This window comes from Pseudophryne corroboree, chromosome 1, assembly GCF_028390025.1.
Source record: "Pseudophryne corroboree isolate aPseCor3 chromosome 1, aPseCor3.hap2, whole genome shotgun sequence".
NCBI lineage: Eukaryota > Metazoa > Chordata > Amphibia > Anura > Myobatrachidae > Pseudophryne > Pseudophryne corroboree.
Window position 1 is genome coordinate 899,327,522 of NC_086444.1, and position 18,625 is coordinate 899,346,146.

The window sequence follows — 18,625 nt, forward strand, 5'->3', positions numbered from 1 at the left end:
CAAGACTTACCGCGGCTGCATTTGACGGCATGGCAGTTGAACGCAGGATCCTAGCGGAAAAAGGCATTCCGGATGAGGTCATTCCTACGCTGATAAAGGCTAGGAAAGACGTGACAGCTAAACATTATCACCGTATATGGTGAAAATATGTTTCTTGGTGTGAGGCCAGGAATGCTCCTACGGAAGAATTCCATCTGGGCCGTTTCCTTCACTTCCTACAGACTGGAGTGAATTTGGGCCTAAAATTAGGCTCCATTAAGGTTCAGATTTCGGCCTTATCCATTTTCTTTCAAAAAGAATTGTCTTCTCTCCCAGAAGTACAGACTTTTGTGAAGGGAGTGCTGCATATTCAGCCTCCTTTTATACCTCTGGTGGCGCCTTGGGACCTTAATGTGGTGTTGAGTTTCCTTAAGTCGCACTGGTTTGAACCACTTCAAACGGTGGAGTTAAAATATCTCACTTGGAAGGTGGTCATGTTATTAGCCTTGGCTTCGGCTAGGCGAGTGTCGGAATTGGCGGCTTTGTCTCATAAAAGCCCCTATCTGGTTTTCCATATGGATAGAGCGGAATTGCGGACCCGTCCTCAATTCTTACCTAAGGTGCTGTCATCTTTTCATATGAACCAACCTATTGTGGTGCCTGTGGCTACGCGAGACTTGGAGGATTCCGAGTCCCTTGATGTGGCCAGAACGGCTAGAGTCAGAAAAACAGAAGCACTGTTTTTTCCTATATGCAGCCAACAAGGTTGGCGCCCCTGCTTCAAAGCAGACTATTTCTCGCTGGATCTGTAACACGATTCAGCAGGCGCATTCTACGGCTGGATTGCCGTTACCAAAATCCACTAGGAAGGTGGGCTCATCTTGGGCGGCTGCCCGAGGGGTCTCGGCACTACAGCTGTGCTGAGCTGCTACTTGGTCGGGTTCAAACACCTTTGCAAAGTTCTATAAGTTTGATACCCTGGCTGAGGAGGACCTCCTGTTTGCTCAATCGGTGCTGCAGAGTCATCCGCACTCTCCCGCCCGTTTGGGAGCTTTGGTATAATCCCCATGGTCCTTACGGAGTCCCCAGCATCCTCTAGGACGTAAGAGAAAATAAGATTTTAAACCTACCGGTAAATCTTTTTCTCGTAGTCCGTAGAGGATGCTGGGCGCCCGTCCCAAGTGCGGACTACTTCTGCGAGACTTGTATATAGTTTTGCTTACATAAGGGTTATGTTATAGTTTTCATCGGTCTTGGACTGATGCTATGTTGTTTTCATACTGTTAACTGGTTAGTATATCTCAAGTTATACGGTGTGATTGGTGTGGCTGGTATGAATCTTGCCCTTGGATTAACAAAATCCTTTCCTCATACTGTCCGTCTCGCTGGGCACAGTTTCGCTAACTGAGGTCTGGAGGAGGGGCATAGAGGGAGGAGCCAGTGCACACCCATTCCTAAAGTCTTTCTTAAAGTGCCCATGTCTCCTGCGGAGCCCGTCTATCCCCATGGTCCTTACGGAGTCCCCAGCATCCTCTACGGACTACGAGAAAAAGATTTCCCGGTAGGTTTAAAATTAGTTAATGCACTTTTAGAGCCAGCACTTTTAGATAAATATATAGAAAAAAGGTACTGTACCTGCCAAAAAGGTACAGTTGGAGGGTATGATATATATATGTATGTATGTATGTATGTATATGCGGCATTCAGAGACTCAAAAATAGTGAAATGTCCCAAGTGGGTGCTTTTATGAATTTACGTTTCGGGGATGGTCTCTCCTTTATCGGGACAGGAAAGGGAGACCATCCCCGAAACGTAGATTAATAAAACCACCCTGTTGGGATATTCTACTATTGTGGAGTCTCTGAGTGCTGCCTTTTCTTTCCTACCTGCATATTTGGGGGCACATACCCCCTGGGAAAGCCCTGGAACATGGTACCCAGAGGGGATCCTGGAGTGCTGGGGATATATATATATATATATATATATATATATATATAAAAGGAGGGCACCAGGGTAAGTACAATTTCCGTCAGTTCGGATTGCCAGAATGCTGTAAAGATGCTGTGTATAACATATATATATAGCCCGATGTGGTGTTCTGGGTTAGCATTTTTTTGGAGATCTATCTATCTATCTATCTATCTATCTATCTATCTATCTATCTATCTATCTATCTATTGATATATAGGCACTACTGTGTGGCATAATGTGTATAAGGGGTACTACTGTGTAGCATAACATGAATAACGGACATTACTGTGCTGTGTAATATTAGAAAGGGATGCTAATTTGTATTTGGGTACTATTGAGTGGCCACATCCCTTTTATGGCACATGCGCCTTCGATATTTCAAATATGAGTGGGGCGGGTGTGGGGCACCAGTCCTTCACTTTGCCAGGGGCACTTGGACCTCTAGATATACCCCTGATGATACATAAGCCTTTTACTTTCTAGGTATAAACAAGTAACCTTACCCAGTGCTTTATATCAACACTGACTATACACTAAATGATTTATAGAGATATACTCATATCAGCCCTCCTTAACGCAGTGAAATTACACAGTTATGTGGTACTGTACCTACAGCAGTTATCTGGTCATATAGCAATTATATGGTACATACAGCAGTAAATTGGTATAGATTATTAATCCATTGCAAATTTTGGATGGTATTATTTGTCTTCTCTAGGTCTGGACTGAGTCATACTAATTGCTGTTCTTGCTCCATTCTAAAGCACTACTATACAGTGCAATAAACTAATGACAGGAGTTAGGGTAAATCTAGCTAGGATTCATTGTCCACTTATTCTCTGAGTGGTTGCTTTGTTACCTTTTTATGGCATCTGCATGTTCTTCAAGTTCATCAGACTCCATATGAAAAACGTTGGAAAACACATCCTGCAAAAATAGATATTTCAGGTTATAACACAGCATTATGGTCTTGTTAAACCTCATTTGGCCTTTTTCACCACTCTAGTATTTAGACATATGAGTGGCTGAGATCAGAATATATCCACCTGGTTCCACATTTGTGAGTAGCTGATTCTTGGGGGGATTCTAGCCCATAGGCCAATTCATAAGGACCTTGGTTAGTGGAAAAGACTGGACCTTGAAGAGCCACTTGATCTAAATGTGATACTGTATAAGTTTGGCTTTCAAAGACGCTGTGCTCAAGCCAGGTCCAGTAGAGCATATACATAACTTACACCAACGATGCCTGGACTTTGCTAATAAAACTATACAATGTATGCTCCTCTATTTCACAGTCCAGGTGGGAGTAGAATATGAACCAACTGGAGAAGAGACATCCATGGGATACATCAATGTACACATGCTTAAGATGGCAGCAGGTACAATGAGTGGCAGGGGAACGGAAGCTGCAGTGAAGAACTAGTTACATACTATGCGTCCAAGAGATTGCATCACAACAAGGATCTGCGTAAAGCATCTCTCTATTACAAATTGCATTTGGGCGTGAAGGAGATGTATGCAGGCCAGAAAAAGTGTGGTCTGTGTTTACAGCCAAAGATCTCAATATAGAGGCATGTTGTTGAGAGTGAATGTCTCGCTCATATTTGTTAGTCAAGTATTGACAGCTGTGTGCAAGAATTATTTCCAAGTAACCAAGACCCAGTTTATATGGGACAACTGCGAAAACATGATACCATATGTTATATGTTTATTGAGTAATTACCAGGAATTACTCAATATACAGTAACGTGAATGTAATTGTGATGAGCAATGAGATAATGTTTCTTGCTGCAGAAAATTGGAGGCTCTCTAGGTTCTATACAGATTCAACCCTACAAATGTGGTAACTTCTGATAGCTGTAGGGCACTGGGAGTACAAGAAATACGCAAACCATTTACATTGTAATTGACTTTTGCTATCAGATTTTTTGGGGTGATTTCCTATCCAGGTGAACAATAAATTATTCATACGTCTGTAACCAGAAGGACGCTCCAGTTCAGTTTCATCAATATAAGAGTTTGCATGACTGCTTCTAAGGACTGTAAACACCAGAAGGCATACTCTCGCTGTTATACAAGTACACAGCGCTATGCTAAATGGATTCAAACACTTTTGCCATTAGGTAGACTTGCCTCACCCCTCATGCTCCTGGAAGACAGTTGAAGGGCTTTGCATACTGTAGATGGATGCTACTGCTAACTGAATATCAGAGCAACAATACTACAAAACTAAAGCAACATATTCTCAGATATTTAAAAAGACGTAATTGCACATTAAGGGGGACATTTACTAAGCAGTGATAAGAGCGGAGAAGTGAGCCAGTGGAGAAGTTGCCCATGGAAACCAATCAGCACTGAGGTAACAGCTAAAATTTGCATACTATAAAATTATAAAGAGCTGCTGATTGGTTGATGGGGCAACTTCTCCACTGGCTCACTTCTCCGTTCTTATCACTGCTTAGTAAATGTCCACCTAAATTCTGAAAAATGAACCCAACTCATGAGATTAATTATTCCATTGCTGTTTACAGTTAAAATGAAAATAAATGCTACTAAAAACATATGTAAAATGTGTTGTGTAAAATTATATAGTGGGAGATGTATCAAAGCTTTGAGAGTGATAAAGTGGGGAGAGATAAACTACCAACCAATCAGTTCCTAAATTACATGGCAGTTAGGAGTTGATTGGCTGGTACTTTATTTCTTTCCACTTTATATCTCTCCACAGTATACTTGCCTACTCTCCCGGATTCTACAGGAGACACCCAGTCTCTCAGGTAGTCCCCTGCAGCCCCGGAAGAGTGGGCACCCCTCCCGCATTCTGCCAACTCCTAGTTAAGTGGGCAGAATGGGGAGATAAATACAGAGAAACAGCGGTCCCGGCCAAGTGGGTGGGGCTTAATGACGCAATTATATGCTAATTGTGTAATTTTAGCTCCACCCCTATGCCCATATGGTCCAGTCATGGCATTTACCCTAAGAGGGTGTGGGGCGTAAAGATGCTATTAGCTTGTCGCTGCCCACCTGCTTCTCCTCTTCGGGCATCTCTCAGACAGGAGATTAGTATGTATGCTCCAAGGTTTAGTACATCTCCCCCAAAGTCTGTAAAATTACAGGAGCTGGTTGGTTGGTACCTTATCTCTCTCCACTTTATCTCTATCTATGGCTTGATATAGTACGTCTCCCCCTTGAATTTTAAGCATTTACCCAAAAGGAAGCCTGTTGACACTGACTTTTGTAATTTCTAAAATACAAAATATACAAAACTGAAATTGTGAAGCCATACTGTATACTCACAGGGCAGTTCTCATCCACTATGAAGATTGTACATCTCTGAGCTTGCATGAAGGACAGAATTGTTGCAGCAATCTTCTTTAAGATGACCTCCAATGACTGCTGCTCTTCAAAGATCAACGTAGCAAGATCAAGGAGTACCTATGTGTACAGTACAATTCCAAAAATAAAAATGAAGCAGAAGCCATCTTTATTACAAGATACATTGTCACTGAGCTCATCAGAGATCTTGCAAAAACTGAAAGCCTACAGTACAATATGTTCAAGATATTTGAATTTTTGGCACTCTATTTTGGAGGCTAATGTGCAAGGACCTAGCAATATAAAACCTTAAAGATACTCAAAATTAGTTTTTTACGTAAATGCTATTTTTTCCATACAATGACATCTCTATGGCTGCACGGCAAGTTGATGTAACTCTAAATCCAAAGATACAGCTGTCATCATCATCATCATCAACTTGGGAACTTGCATAAAGGGCCCTACAGACTGGGCGACCCGCCGCCGAGCTGCCCAACCGCCGATACGGCAGACGGGTGACCCGGCGACGGGGAGAGGTGACGGGGGGGGGGGGGAGTGAAGTTCCTTCACTCCCACCATCACCCGGCACCATAGCAATGCATGCTAATATGGACAATCTCGTCCATATTGGCCTGCATGCATAAGCGACAGGACACCAACGATGAGCGAGCGCGGGGCCGTGCATCGTTCATCATTGGTGCCTACACACTGCACGATATGAACGAGTTCTCGTTCATTAATCAACGAGAACGTTCATATCATGCAGTGTTATCTGCCAGTGTGTAGGGCCCTTTAGGCATATGGCATGCACTAAAGATCCACTTAAATGGTCACATCTCTAAGAATAAAGGCTAACTTACCCCTCTACATCCTATTGCATGGACTTTATACCTCAATGCCCTTCATCTATTCAAGCACCAGTGGATGCCAGTTTACCAGACCTCAGAGAGGAGAATATTTGTAAGATACACAGGTAATTGGAAGATCCAATAACTTCTAGATATGTGAACAAGTGACGTTCCTCCATGCACATCTATATATGCAACTGTAAATTAGGCCCATAATCTCAAATAGTGGCATTCTGTACTCTCCCTCACTGACCTCAAGTCCACTAGACCTCTATGTTTTCACTTATTAATATTGCTAATGTCTCAATGCATAACTTACGTAACAATTTATTTGATCAGTATAATTGCAGCATGAAATGCTAATACCCACATAAAATGTAACTGGATGGTGCAACAGGCTTACATTGAAAGTATAGATCTGTGCCTATGTATAATGGTGGAGAAAAAGGCATTAAAGCCACCTGTTCCTGTTCCCTAATAGTTCATCCTACAATTTAAATATTTTATCCTGCAACACCTAACTCTCACATAATTAGCAATCAGAAGACACACAACTCTGCACTCACTGCTGTTGCCATTATTTTGATGTGCAGATTGGCCATAGGTCTCACCGGTAAGTGATGCAAGGCTGCCTGGACTTACCGCGACGAGCCCTGGCCTAAAGGAGGTAGCTTCGGGAGTGACATTTTTGACAGACAGGTGTCACTGCAGACTGAGTGTGAAAAGCCTGCAAAGCTCCTCAGTAACAATATGATTTATAGAACCTTTATAGTGATTTCATAATTCCATTTTGATATGCGCACTGACACACCTAGCCGGACGTTTCACGAACAGTAAAACACCCAAGTTTATGAAGCATGCTAGCTGACTAAATACACATCTGCTGGAATGTGAAGCAGTAAGTGTATACTTTATGTTTATCCCACACGTCTTTCTTTCCTTTTAACAAAATCTGAGCAAAGCAGCCCTCAATAATGGATCTGAAGAACCCGTGCTTCAGGATCTTTGAATTGATTTTGCACACCTGTGATACATGATTATATTAAGTCATCACAGGGTACAGCTGTGTTGGGGTACATTATTCCAAGCATTGAGAGATGAACAGCTGAATTTGCTTCAAAAAGAGAAGTGATAAAAAATATTTTAAGAAACTGTTGCCCTTATTTATCAATGAGTGATAAATTTCACTGTGCGTGATAAATTTCACCACCCAATCCGCTCCTGTCATTTTTCAAACCCAGCCTGTGACATGTAAGTTAGGAGCCGATTGGCTGGTGTAATTTATCCCTCACAGTGACATTTATCACTCATTTATAAATAAGGGCATGTTTAGGGTAAAAGGAGGGAAACCGTTTAACAGTAATAAGCAACGGAGACGGTCACTGGAATACTCACTATACTGTACTGCAGTCACTGGGATGTTGTCTGTACTGAATTCCGGTCACTGGAATACTCAATACACAGTATGGCAGTCACTGGGATATGTCAGCACTGTATGGCTGTGACAGGGATGCTGCCTGTATTGCACATATGTATCCACCTCCATCCATCCTCATATTGCACCATATAGTCACTAACTTTGGTAGTTAGCCATGCCAAAGCACTAATTCTAAATACTCAGTTTACTATAAGCGAACGAAGATGCAAAATTGTGAAAAAAGTAGCACAATGGAAGAAAAATTGCACAGCACAGGAATCACTCCATATAGGTGTATGAGAACACATCTGTATGACTGTCACTTGTATGCTGTCTGCACTGTATGACTGTCACTAGCTTGCTATCTGCACTGTATGACAATCAATGCATCACAGTCACAGGGCTGCTCTCTGTACTGTAAAGCAATAACTGTTATGCTGTCTGTACATTGGAATACTGACTGTACTGTAATAGTGGTCTCTGTGATGCTGTTAGCACTGTATGGTGCTCAATACAATGCCTTCTGTACTGCTGTACTATATGTATGTAGGTCATTGTGATGCAGTATTCAGTGTATGGTGGTCAATGGGATGCTAACTGTACAGTATGGCAGTTATATGGATGTTCTCTGTATTGTATTGTGGCTAGGGCTAACTGTTTTTAACCCCACCTACATCTATGTTGGGCCCCACCTATACATGCTTTGGTCCTGCCGTAACCCTGTTTCCGTTCACAACCCTAATGATCTAATAACATATGAGTGCAAAATAGTTGTGGGATGTCACACGATACTTGCTCTGCAGACCTATGTTTTTGCATCATACATAGCCTGACACAAAATCTGGTTTATAAAACTGAAAAATGTTATGTAAAATTCTGTAATTTCTGCAATTCTGTTTTTCAGATCATTTTTAAACAAGCAGCTCAAACCAAGTCATATGAATAGTTAACCATATGCTGAGAGTACAGAGTTAGTCTGGGTCAGCAAAACAACTGCTCATTACGCCTGATCTCACAAATATGGCATTCAGGAAAATCCGTTTTAATGGGTCTGTGCCAAACTGCAATTGAAATCATGTCACCAAATCTGTGTACTGCCTTATGAATCTGTGCAGGAAGACATATGAAATAGTTATAAAACTCAGAGAAAGCATTCTAACTACAATGCAGTTGTTGAGACATTTGGTTTTTGAGTCAGAGAATTATCAAGCAATATAAAGAAGCAAGTCTTCACGAGTTACACGTCAGCAGTGGCTCTCGCTAATCTCATCTCTCACAAGTTCACTCTACTCTCACGGTTTCTGGATTCTAGAATCCAAACCTATGTCTTGTTTTTATATCTAGATATTGGCCTTAGATTCAATAAGGGACTAGCAAGCCATGGATGCTAATTGTGTCATGAAATATGTGTCATGAACCTACTAAAACCTACTAAATGGTTAACGAAAACCATTAGCAAATAGTAAAGATCTATATATTGAGTCACACAAATGTCATCTCTGGCTGGATATCTGCCTGTACACACAACGCAGTTGCTGCCCAATTACACCCATTACTCAGCTGTAAGTAGAAATGCATACGATTCTAACTTGCCCATAGTTGATCATAATTGTGTATGCTTGGCTATGGAGTAAGCACAGTGTGGAAAATTGCTAAGTTTTCAGAGAAGGCAGAGACGCCTGCACAGGCAGAGAGGTGGAGTTGGGTGACGTGAAAGGGTGTTTAGTAAAGTGCAGAGTACAGAGCTCCTCACTTGGTGGGGCAGTGCAAAATTGAGATTTCATTTTACGGAGTAAATTCATTGCAGGGTAAGTGGTGTATTAGACACCTATTTTGCGCCTTCCTGCTCTACATGGCGGAAAACACTTCTAGGTGCATTACAAGCAAGCAATGCAATAAAATGCTCAACATGAAAGTGATGTATGTAAGGTCCATTTAATGTCGTGGTTTAATTAAGACATAAAAAAGGCTGAACTGAGCATTATTTTAGAAGAAAATGGAAAGGATTATGTAATTGAATGGTGGTTGTACAGAGGTCGGTTATATAGAGGTTGGTGGTTATACTTTGACGTGATATTACACTTTTGGAAAGAGGAGCTCTAAAATTTCCACCTCTCAGTTCTACTCCTCTGTCTTTCTATTGCCCATTGATCTATTATATATAAACATTTATAACTTTCCAAATTTGTTTAATCGCCTTCAATTTGCAGCAACCAAAATCTGAAATAAAATACTTCTATATAACGTATTGAGTATAGTCTTTAAATGTTATTTTTTATTTAGGATGATTAATATGACCAGTGTTGCGGATTTTATGGGCTCTACACGCTGGCCGTAGCCATCGAGGTCCACGGCGGGGGAAGAAGGGGGTTGGGGGGGTTAATGGGGGAAGTGAAGTTGTTTCACTTCCTGACATCACCCGGCCCCATAGCCCTGCATGTTAATATGGACGATATTGTCCATATCGGCTTGCAGGTATAAATGAGCCGACACCAACGATGAACGACCGTGTGGCCACGCATCGTTCATCGTTGGTGCCTACACACTGAAAGATATGAACAATTTCTCGTTCATTACTGAACGAGATTGTTCATATCGGCCGCACACATTGGCCAGTGTGTAGTGCCCATTAGACAGTGTTATTCACACACTTGGAAGTGGCTTACCCTTGTGTATAGCATCCACACTGTATAACAGGAAGGAGGTGAGGGCGGCATATTACCAGCTTCACAGGTAAGAAACCCCAGGCGTTCTGTGTTGGTGTGGCACAGGTGCCTAAACCCTTTCATGCATAGAGGCCACTACAGTGGACAGCTGTTTTTAAGCCACTATCTCCTACACCAACTATCTTATGACATCACTAGTACATTGTGTCCTCTTCTTAAGGCCAATACTGATGGGACAGATGTGTGCTGAGCGATCTTATCACAGTCTGCTCAACACACATCTCTCCCCCCGCTCAGCGCAACACATTGTGTGCTGAGCAAGGGAGACGCACAGGGGGGGGGGGCGCTCATTTCACCCGCTGAGGCTAATCTTGCACCGGAGGTGGGGCCGCACATCGCTATCATTGTGGGGGGTACACACGGAGAGGTCAGTGCTTAACTTCTAAGCAATCTAGTCAGATTGCTTAGAATTTAAGCACTGATCTCTCCGTGTGTACCCTCCTTTAGGAGCTCTACCAAAATCATAAAGTTTGCCACCTAGTGGCATTTTTTAAATTCCTGCAAAAACAATACAGTGCATCCGGAAAGTATTCACAGCGCTTCACTGTTTCCACATTTTGTTATGTTACAGCCTTATTCCAAACTGGAATAAATTAATTTTTCCCCTCAAAATTCTACACACAATACCCCATAATGACAACCATCTCTGCAGCAATCCATCAATCCGGCCTGTATGGTAGAGTGGCCAGATGGAAGCCACTCCTTAGTAAAGAAGCACATGGCGGCCCGCCTGGAGTTTGCTGCCATAAATTTTTATTTATTCCAGTTTGGAATAAAGCTGTAACATAACAAAATGTGGAAAAAGTGAAGCACTGTGAATAATTTCCGGATGCACTGTAAGGTCAAAATAAAAATGGCTGAGAAAAATTCACCAGCACCGAGCACTTCAGGGATTTCTGTAAAATATAGTTACTCAAAGATAGCAGAGAGGGTACATCGAATAAATTCAAGGAAAGTAACGTATAGGGCATAATATAATTGATGTTTTGATCAATTTATTTTCTCTCAGGTGATGTAAAATCATACATCCACTTCAGTGGACACCATGCAAAATAACAACTTCCTCATAAAATAGCCATATACATTATGACAGTTTTGACAGCTGACTGCATGACACGTATCATTATATTTTCTCAAAACTTATTTCAATTGTAAATTATTTAAATTATTATCATTAGTAGCAGCTGTGGTAGTATTGGCGGATGCTTTATTTGTATTGCCTTTATTGTCTCCAGACATCAAGAGCATCTAGCAACGGGGTTAGGCACAGAGTGGTATAACATGCAAATGGATCTCATGGATCAGAGTGTGGTAATTTGCCACACAGACTTAAAAACAGGAAATGGTACATTCGGGTGCTCTTTCATTGTATTGTAGTGACATGGCTGCTGTATTTATGTGACATGGATGCTGTATTGTAGTGACATGACTGCTGTATTGTTGTGACATGGCTACTGCTTTGAAGTGACATGGCTGCTGTATTGTAGTGACATGGCTGCTGTATTGATGTGACATGGCTGCTGCATTGATGTGACATGGCTGCTGTATCAAATGTCCTGGCCAAAATTGCAAGAATCATTTGCATTTCAAAGAATTAATTGCTCAAGCATTGATCAATGCTGGCTCTATGGAGCAACATCGAAGAGGAAGATCAAGTGAGACACCCCTTCCATTAATGATCAGGGTCATGCCAAAGTGTGGATGCAAAACATGTGTGGGAAATCACTGGCCAAAGCTTGCGGATGCAAAACATGGTAACAGGAGCCGCAATGCAGCTTGCACACTTAAAACTAAGTACATCAGCATGCAGTGTCTTCAGCCTTTGTGTCCAGGGAGCTTTTCCAACTTTCACACCAAGCATTAAAATCAGTCAAATTCAGTTTGTGAAAAAGACTAACTTTCTAGGTTTGAAGCAAACTCAGAAGTGAAAACATTTGAGTTATAAATACTGAGATAATTTTTGTTTCTGGATGAACACAGAGGGGTATATTTACTAAGATCCCGATTTTGACCGAGATGCCGTTTTTTCTTCAAAGTGTCATCTCGGTAATTTACTAAACTCAAATCACGGCAGTGATGAGGCCATTCGTATTTTTTTGGAAGTCCAAGAAAAAAATTACGAATGAATACACCATCGGTCAAAACGCGGCTGTTTAAATATGAATCTCGGTCATTTACTAAGAAGTGCAAAGCAAAAAAAAATAAAACACTGCCGTGAAAAATTACAACTCGTAAAAAAGTGCTAAAAAAAAACAGACCTGCTTTTTTTTACCGTGATTGGATAGGCATGCACGGATCCATGAGATCCGTGCATGTATATCAGTGGGAAGGGGTGGGAAAGTGGTTATTTTCCAAAAAAAAAATGCGTGGGATCCCCCCTCCTAAGCATAACCAGCCTCGGGCTCTTTGAGCCGATCCTGGTTGCAGAAATATGGGGGAAAAATTGACAGGGGTTCCCCCATATTTAAGCAACCAGCATCGGGCTCTGCGCCTGATCCTGGTTCCAAAAATACGGGGGACAAAAAGAGTAGGGTCCCCCGTATTTTTAAAACCAGCACCGGGCTCCACTAGCTGGACAGATAATGCCACAGCCGGGGGTCACTTTTATATAGTGCCCTGTGGCCGTGGCATCAAAAATCCAACTAGTCACCCCTGGCTGGGGTACCCTGGGGGAGTGGGGACCCCTTCAATCAAGGGGTCCCCCCCCCAGCCACCCAAGGGCCAGGGGTGAAGCCCGAGGCTGTCCCCCCCATCCAATGGGCTGCGGATGGGGGGCTGATAGCCTTTGTTGAAAATGTAAAGATATTGTTTTTAGTAGCAGTACTACAAGGCCCAGCAAGCCTCCCCCGCATGCTGGTACTTGGAGAACCACAAGTACCAGCATGCGGCGGAAAAACGGGCCCGCTGGTACCTGTAGTACTACTACTAAAAAAATACCCAAAAAAAGACAAGACACACACACCTTGAAAGTAAAGATTTATTACATACATCCACACAAACATACATACATACTTACCTATGGCCCCACGCAGGTCGGTCCTCTTCTCCAGTAGAATCCAAGGGGTACCTGTTGAATAAATTATACTCACCAGATCCAGGGTCCCAGGCTCCTCGTAGAATCCATTTGTAATCCAGGTACTTGATTAAAATAAAAAAACGGAGACCCGAGCCACGCACTGAAAGGGGACCCATGTTTGCACATGGATCCCCTTTCCCCGACTGCCAGAAACCCACTCTGACTTCTGTCTAAGTGGGTTTCTTCAGCCAATCAGGGAGCGCCACGTTGTGGCACCCTCCTGATCGGCTGTGTGCTCCTGTACTGACTGACAGGCGGCACACGGCAGTGTTACAATGTAGCGCCTATGCGCTCCATTGCAACCAATGGTGGGAACTTTCTGCTCAGCGGTGAGGTCACTTTCGGTCAACTGCAGGGCAGAAAGTTCCCACCATTGGTTACAATGGAGCGCATAGGCGCTACATTGTAACACTGCCGTGTGCCGCCTGTCAGTCAGGACAGGAGCACACAGCCGATCAGGAGGGTGCCACAACGTGGCGCTCCCTGATTGGCTGAAGAAACCCACTTAGACAGAAGTCAGAGTGGGTTTCTGGCAGTCGGGGAAAGGGGACCCATGTGCAAACATGGGTCCCCTTTCAGTGCGTGGCTCGGGTGTCCGTTTTTTTATTTTAATCAAGTACCTGGATTACAAATGGATTCTACGAGGAGCCTGGGACCCTGGATCTGGTGAGTATAATTTATTCAACAGGTACCCCTTGGATTCTACTGGAGAAGAGGACCGACCTGCGTGGGGCTATAGGTAAGTATGTATGTATGTTTCTGTGGATGTATGTAATAAATCTTTACTTTCAAGGTGTGTGTGTCTTGTCTTTTTTTGGGTATTTTTTTAGTAGTAGTACTACAGGTACCAGCGGGCCCGTTTTTCCGCCGCATGCTGGTACTTGTGGTTCTCCAAGTACCAGCATGCGGGGGAGGCTTGCTGGGCCTTGTAGTACTGCTACAAAAAACAATATCTTTTCATTTTCACAAAAGGCTATCAGCCCCCCATCCGCAGCCAATTGGATGGGGGGGACAGCCTCGGGCTTCACCCCTGGCCCTTGGGTGGCTGGTGGGGGGACCCCTTGATTGAAGGGGTCCCCACTCCCCCAGGGTACCCCGGCCAGGGGTGACTAGTTGGATTTTTTATGCCACGGCCGCAGGGCACTATATAAAAGTGACCCCCGGCTGTGGCATTATCTGTCCAGCTAGTGGAGCCCGGTGCTGGTTTTAAAAATACGGGGGACCCCTACTCTTTTTGTCCCCCCGTATTTTTGGAACCAGGACCAGGCGCAGAGCCCGATGCTGGTTGCTTAAATATGGGGGAACCCCTGTCATTTTTTTCCCAATATTTCTGCAACCAGGGTCGGCTCAAAGAGCCCGAGGCTGGTTATGCTTAGGAGGGGGGACCCCACGCATTTTTTTTCTCCGTTTTACAGTGTTTATTTAAAAAAAAAAAAAATGAACCCCAGCACGGATCACACAGATCCGGCCGAGATTCATTTTGAAAAAGTCGGCAGTGTTTTGCTAATCACTGCCGTAAAAAAGGTAAAAAAAACACGAATGACATCGACATCGGAACAAATGAAAATGCAGAATACGACAGCTTAGTAAATTAGTCGTAATAAATTCAAAAAGTTGCAATTTTACACTTTCGATGTCATTCGTGATTGAACTTTGACCTTTTTCCGAAAATTACGAATGTTAGTAAATTTACCCCAGTGTATCCATAAACAGGCGTAAAAAATTTATTGTTTTAAACTTAGAGGATTTTTGGTTTCTACAGAAAAAATACAGTAAGCAACATAATAAGAAAAAATTGGAAGCATACAAGACATTTGTTTTCTTAGTTTTACCTTTTTTTCCCCCAAAAAACTTTCATGGTTAAAATACTGTTCCATGATAATAGGGCAATGTTTTATGTCATAGATGCATGCTGTCCACTCTAGTGGACACGTGTATAACGTCTCTTATTTCATAACCAAAAAATAAAAAACATTTGTGTTTTTATAAACCCTGAAGACTATTAAAAACATTTTTAAAAAGTTACAAACAAAAAAACTATCATAACTCATGCATGAAAGAGTTAAAAACACTTAGGGCAAAATGTACTATTGATTACCCAAAGTTATGTAGATAATTGTGGCAGAGTATGTAACGACATTTTAACCACAAGTATGTATCATTATCAACTTTCCTGGACAGCTCATCCAATAACACGCTGTCCCAGGGAATTGTTCCCTCTCAGTGAGAAATATGCAATATTAGAGCCAAATATCTGTAATGCCTGGCATTGTGTCCCCCAACTCTGTCTTTCTCCACTGGCCAATACTTTCTGCCCACATCTCTTCGCCTACCCTTTTCTCTTTCTTTCCAACACAAACACTTTGTCCGCACCTCTACTTCTCTCTCATCCACTGTCTCTCTCTACCAATACCCTAGATATCACTCTCCTGTGCATCGTTGACAGCAGTGGGATGGTTCAGTGTTCAGACCAACTGTCATCTTTCAAATCTGATGACAAGATTTTTTTTATCAACACAACATATTTCACTCCACCCATCCCCTGTAACAAATATACCCTGTTTATAACTATAGTAAAACCCCCATCTTCTCTGTAGTAACACAGCTTTCGCTTCACCTCCTTCGTGACACATTTCTCCCCGCTGTTCTGTGACTCAACCTCATATCACCTCTGTGTTGCGGTTCTAAACACTTCACATTCCATCGCATACACTGTAGACACGTGTGACAGTCTATGGCCTGCTCAGTGTTTTCTCCTAAAACTGCTCTAAACATAGCTTCTGGCTGTGGATCTGCATTTGAGAGTGCAGCTGCATTCACTGACACGCCAGTAACACTCCCATAACATGCCCACCATGCAGGAATGCACATGGTTGCGCGCTGCCAGCTCTATTGCAACAACGGTTTCTGCAGGGGTCTTCTGGAGGTTGTGCGCATGTGCGGTAGTAAGTAGCAGTAGCAAATATTCTCTTAACTGATTATGGGGTATATGCAATTAGCGGCGAATCGCGGCAAATTATCGCCGTTTTTAAATTCGACACAATTCGACCGTCCAATTTCGGCAAGTGGTTGCCGAAATTCACCATTTTCAATGGAAAACGGATTCGACAGTCCCGCGGGCGAAAAACGGGCGATTTGACGGATTTTGCCGCGATTTAAAAAAAAACGGGGAAAAACGGGAAAAACCCGAAAAAAAATGGCGTGGGGTCCCCCCTCCAAAGCATAACCAGCCTCGGGCTCTTCGAGCTGGTCCTGGTTCTAAAAATCCGGGGGAAAATTGGACAGGAGATCCCCCGTATTTTTAAAACCAGCACCGGGCTCTGCGCCTGGTGCAAAAAATACGGGGGACAAAAAGAGTAGGGGTCCCCCGTATTTTTTACACCAGCATCGGGCTCCACTAGCTGGACAGATAATGCCACAGCCGGGGGTCACTTTTATACAGTGCCCTGCGGCCGTGGCATTAAATATCCAACTAGTCACCCCTGGCCGGGGTACCCTGGGGGAGTGGGGACCCCTTCAATCAAGAGGTCCCCCCCCCCAGCCACCCAAGGGCCAGGGGTGAAGCCCGAGGCTGTCCCCCCCATCCAAGGGCTGCGGATGGGAGGCTGATAGCCTTGAGGAAAATGACATGAATATTGTTTTTCCCAGTAGTACTACAAGTCCCAGCAAGCCTCCCCCGCAAGCTGGTACTTGGAGAACCACAAGTACCAGCATGCGGGAGAAAAACGGGCCCGCTGGTACCTGTAGTACTACTGAAAAAAAAATACCCAAATAAAAACAGGAGACACACACCGTGACAAGTACAACTTTATTACACACTGCCGACACACACATACTTACCTATGTTGACACGCCGACTGCCACAGTCTCCGACGATCCGAGGGTACCTGTGAAAAAAATTATACTCACCTGCCAGTGTCCAGAGATAAATCCACGTCCAGAGATAAAATCCTCGTACTTGGCAAAAAAAAAACACGAACACCCGACTGAAAGGGGTCCCATGTTGACACATGAGACCCCTTTCCCCGAATGCCGGGACCCCACGTGACTGCTGTCACTGAGGTCCCTTCAGCCAATCAGGAAGTGCCACGTCGTAGCGCTCACCTGATTGGCTGTGTGCGTCTGAGCTCAGACAGCGCATCGCACAGCTCCCTCCATTACTTTCAATGGTGGGAACTTTGCCGTCAGCGGCGGGGTTACCCGCGGTCAGCCGCTGACCGCGGGTGACCCCACCACTAACCGCAAAGTTCCCACCATTGAATATAATGGAGAGGCTTTGCGATGCGCTGTCTGGCAGCTCAGACGCGCACAGAGCCAATCAGCAGAGTGCAAGGACGTTGCACTCGCTGATTGGCTGAAGAGACACTTCAGTGACAGCTGTCACGGGGGTGTCTGCATTCGTGGAAAGGGGTCTCATGTGTCAACATGGGACCCCTTTCAGTCCGCTGGTCGGGTGTTTGTTTTGTTGTTTTGACAAGTACGAGGATTTATCTCTGGACACTGGATCAGGTGAGTATAATTATCTTTTATTTTCAGGTACCCGTGGATTCTACTTGGAGAAGAGAACCGACTGCTTCGTGTCAACATAGGTAAGTATGTGTGTGTCGGCAGGTGTGCAATAAAGTTTTACTATCAAGGTGTGTGTCTCCTGTTTTTATTTGGGTATTTTTTTTCCAGTAGTACTACAGGTACCAGCGGGCCCGTTTTTCTCCCGCATGCTGGTACTTGTGGTTCTCCAAGTACCAGCTTGCGGGGGAGGCTTGCTGGGACTTGTAGTACTACTGGGGAAAACAATATTCATGTCATTTTCCTCAAGGCTATCAGCCTCCCATCCGCAGCCCTTGGATGGGGGGGACAGCCTCGGGCTTCACCCGTGGCCCTTGGGTGGCTGGGGGGGGGACCCCTTGATTGAAGGGGTCCCCACTCCCCCAGGGTACCCCGGCCAGGGGTGACTAGTTGGATATTTAATGCCACGGCCGCAGGGCACTGTATAAAAGTGACCCCCGGCTGTGGCATGATCTGTCCAGCTAGTGGAGCCCGATGCTGGTGTAAAAAATACGGGGGACCCCTACTCTTTTTGTCCCCCGTATTTTTTGCACCAGCACCAGGCGCAGAGCCCGGTGCTGGTTTCAAAAATACGGGGGATCCCCTGTCCATTTTCCCCCCGGATTTTTAGAACCAGGACCGGCTCGAAGAGCCCGAGGCTGGTTATGCTTTGGAGGGGGGACCCCACGCCCTTTTTTTCTGGGATTTTACCATTCCATCTAAAAAAAATATATATATATATATTATA

General features: G+C 43.9%; 1 protein-coding gene across 5 annotated transcripts in view; it reads right to left on the reverse strand.

The window, feature by feature from the left end:
* PDE5A (phosphodiesterase 5A) overlaps positions 1–18,625 on the reverse strand; it is a 274,469-nt gene that overhangs the window by 134,083 nt on the left and 121,761 nt on the right. For all 5 annotated transcript variants that reach the window (XM_063920240.1, XM_063920239.1, XM_063920241.1 and 2 more), the window contains exons 6-7: positions 5,248–5,385; positions 2,810–2,877 (exon numbers count right to left, since the gene is read on the reverse strand). In XM_063920240.1, the coding sequence (XP_063776310.1) occupies positions 2,810–2,877; positions 5,248–5,385 (206 nt within the window). The remainder of the gene's footprint in view (positions 1–2,809; positions 2,878–5,247; positions 5,386–18,625) is intronic.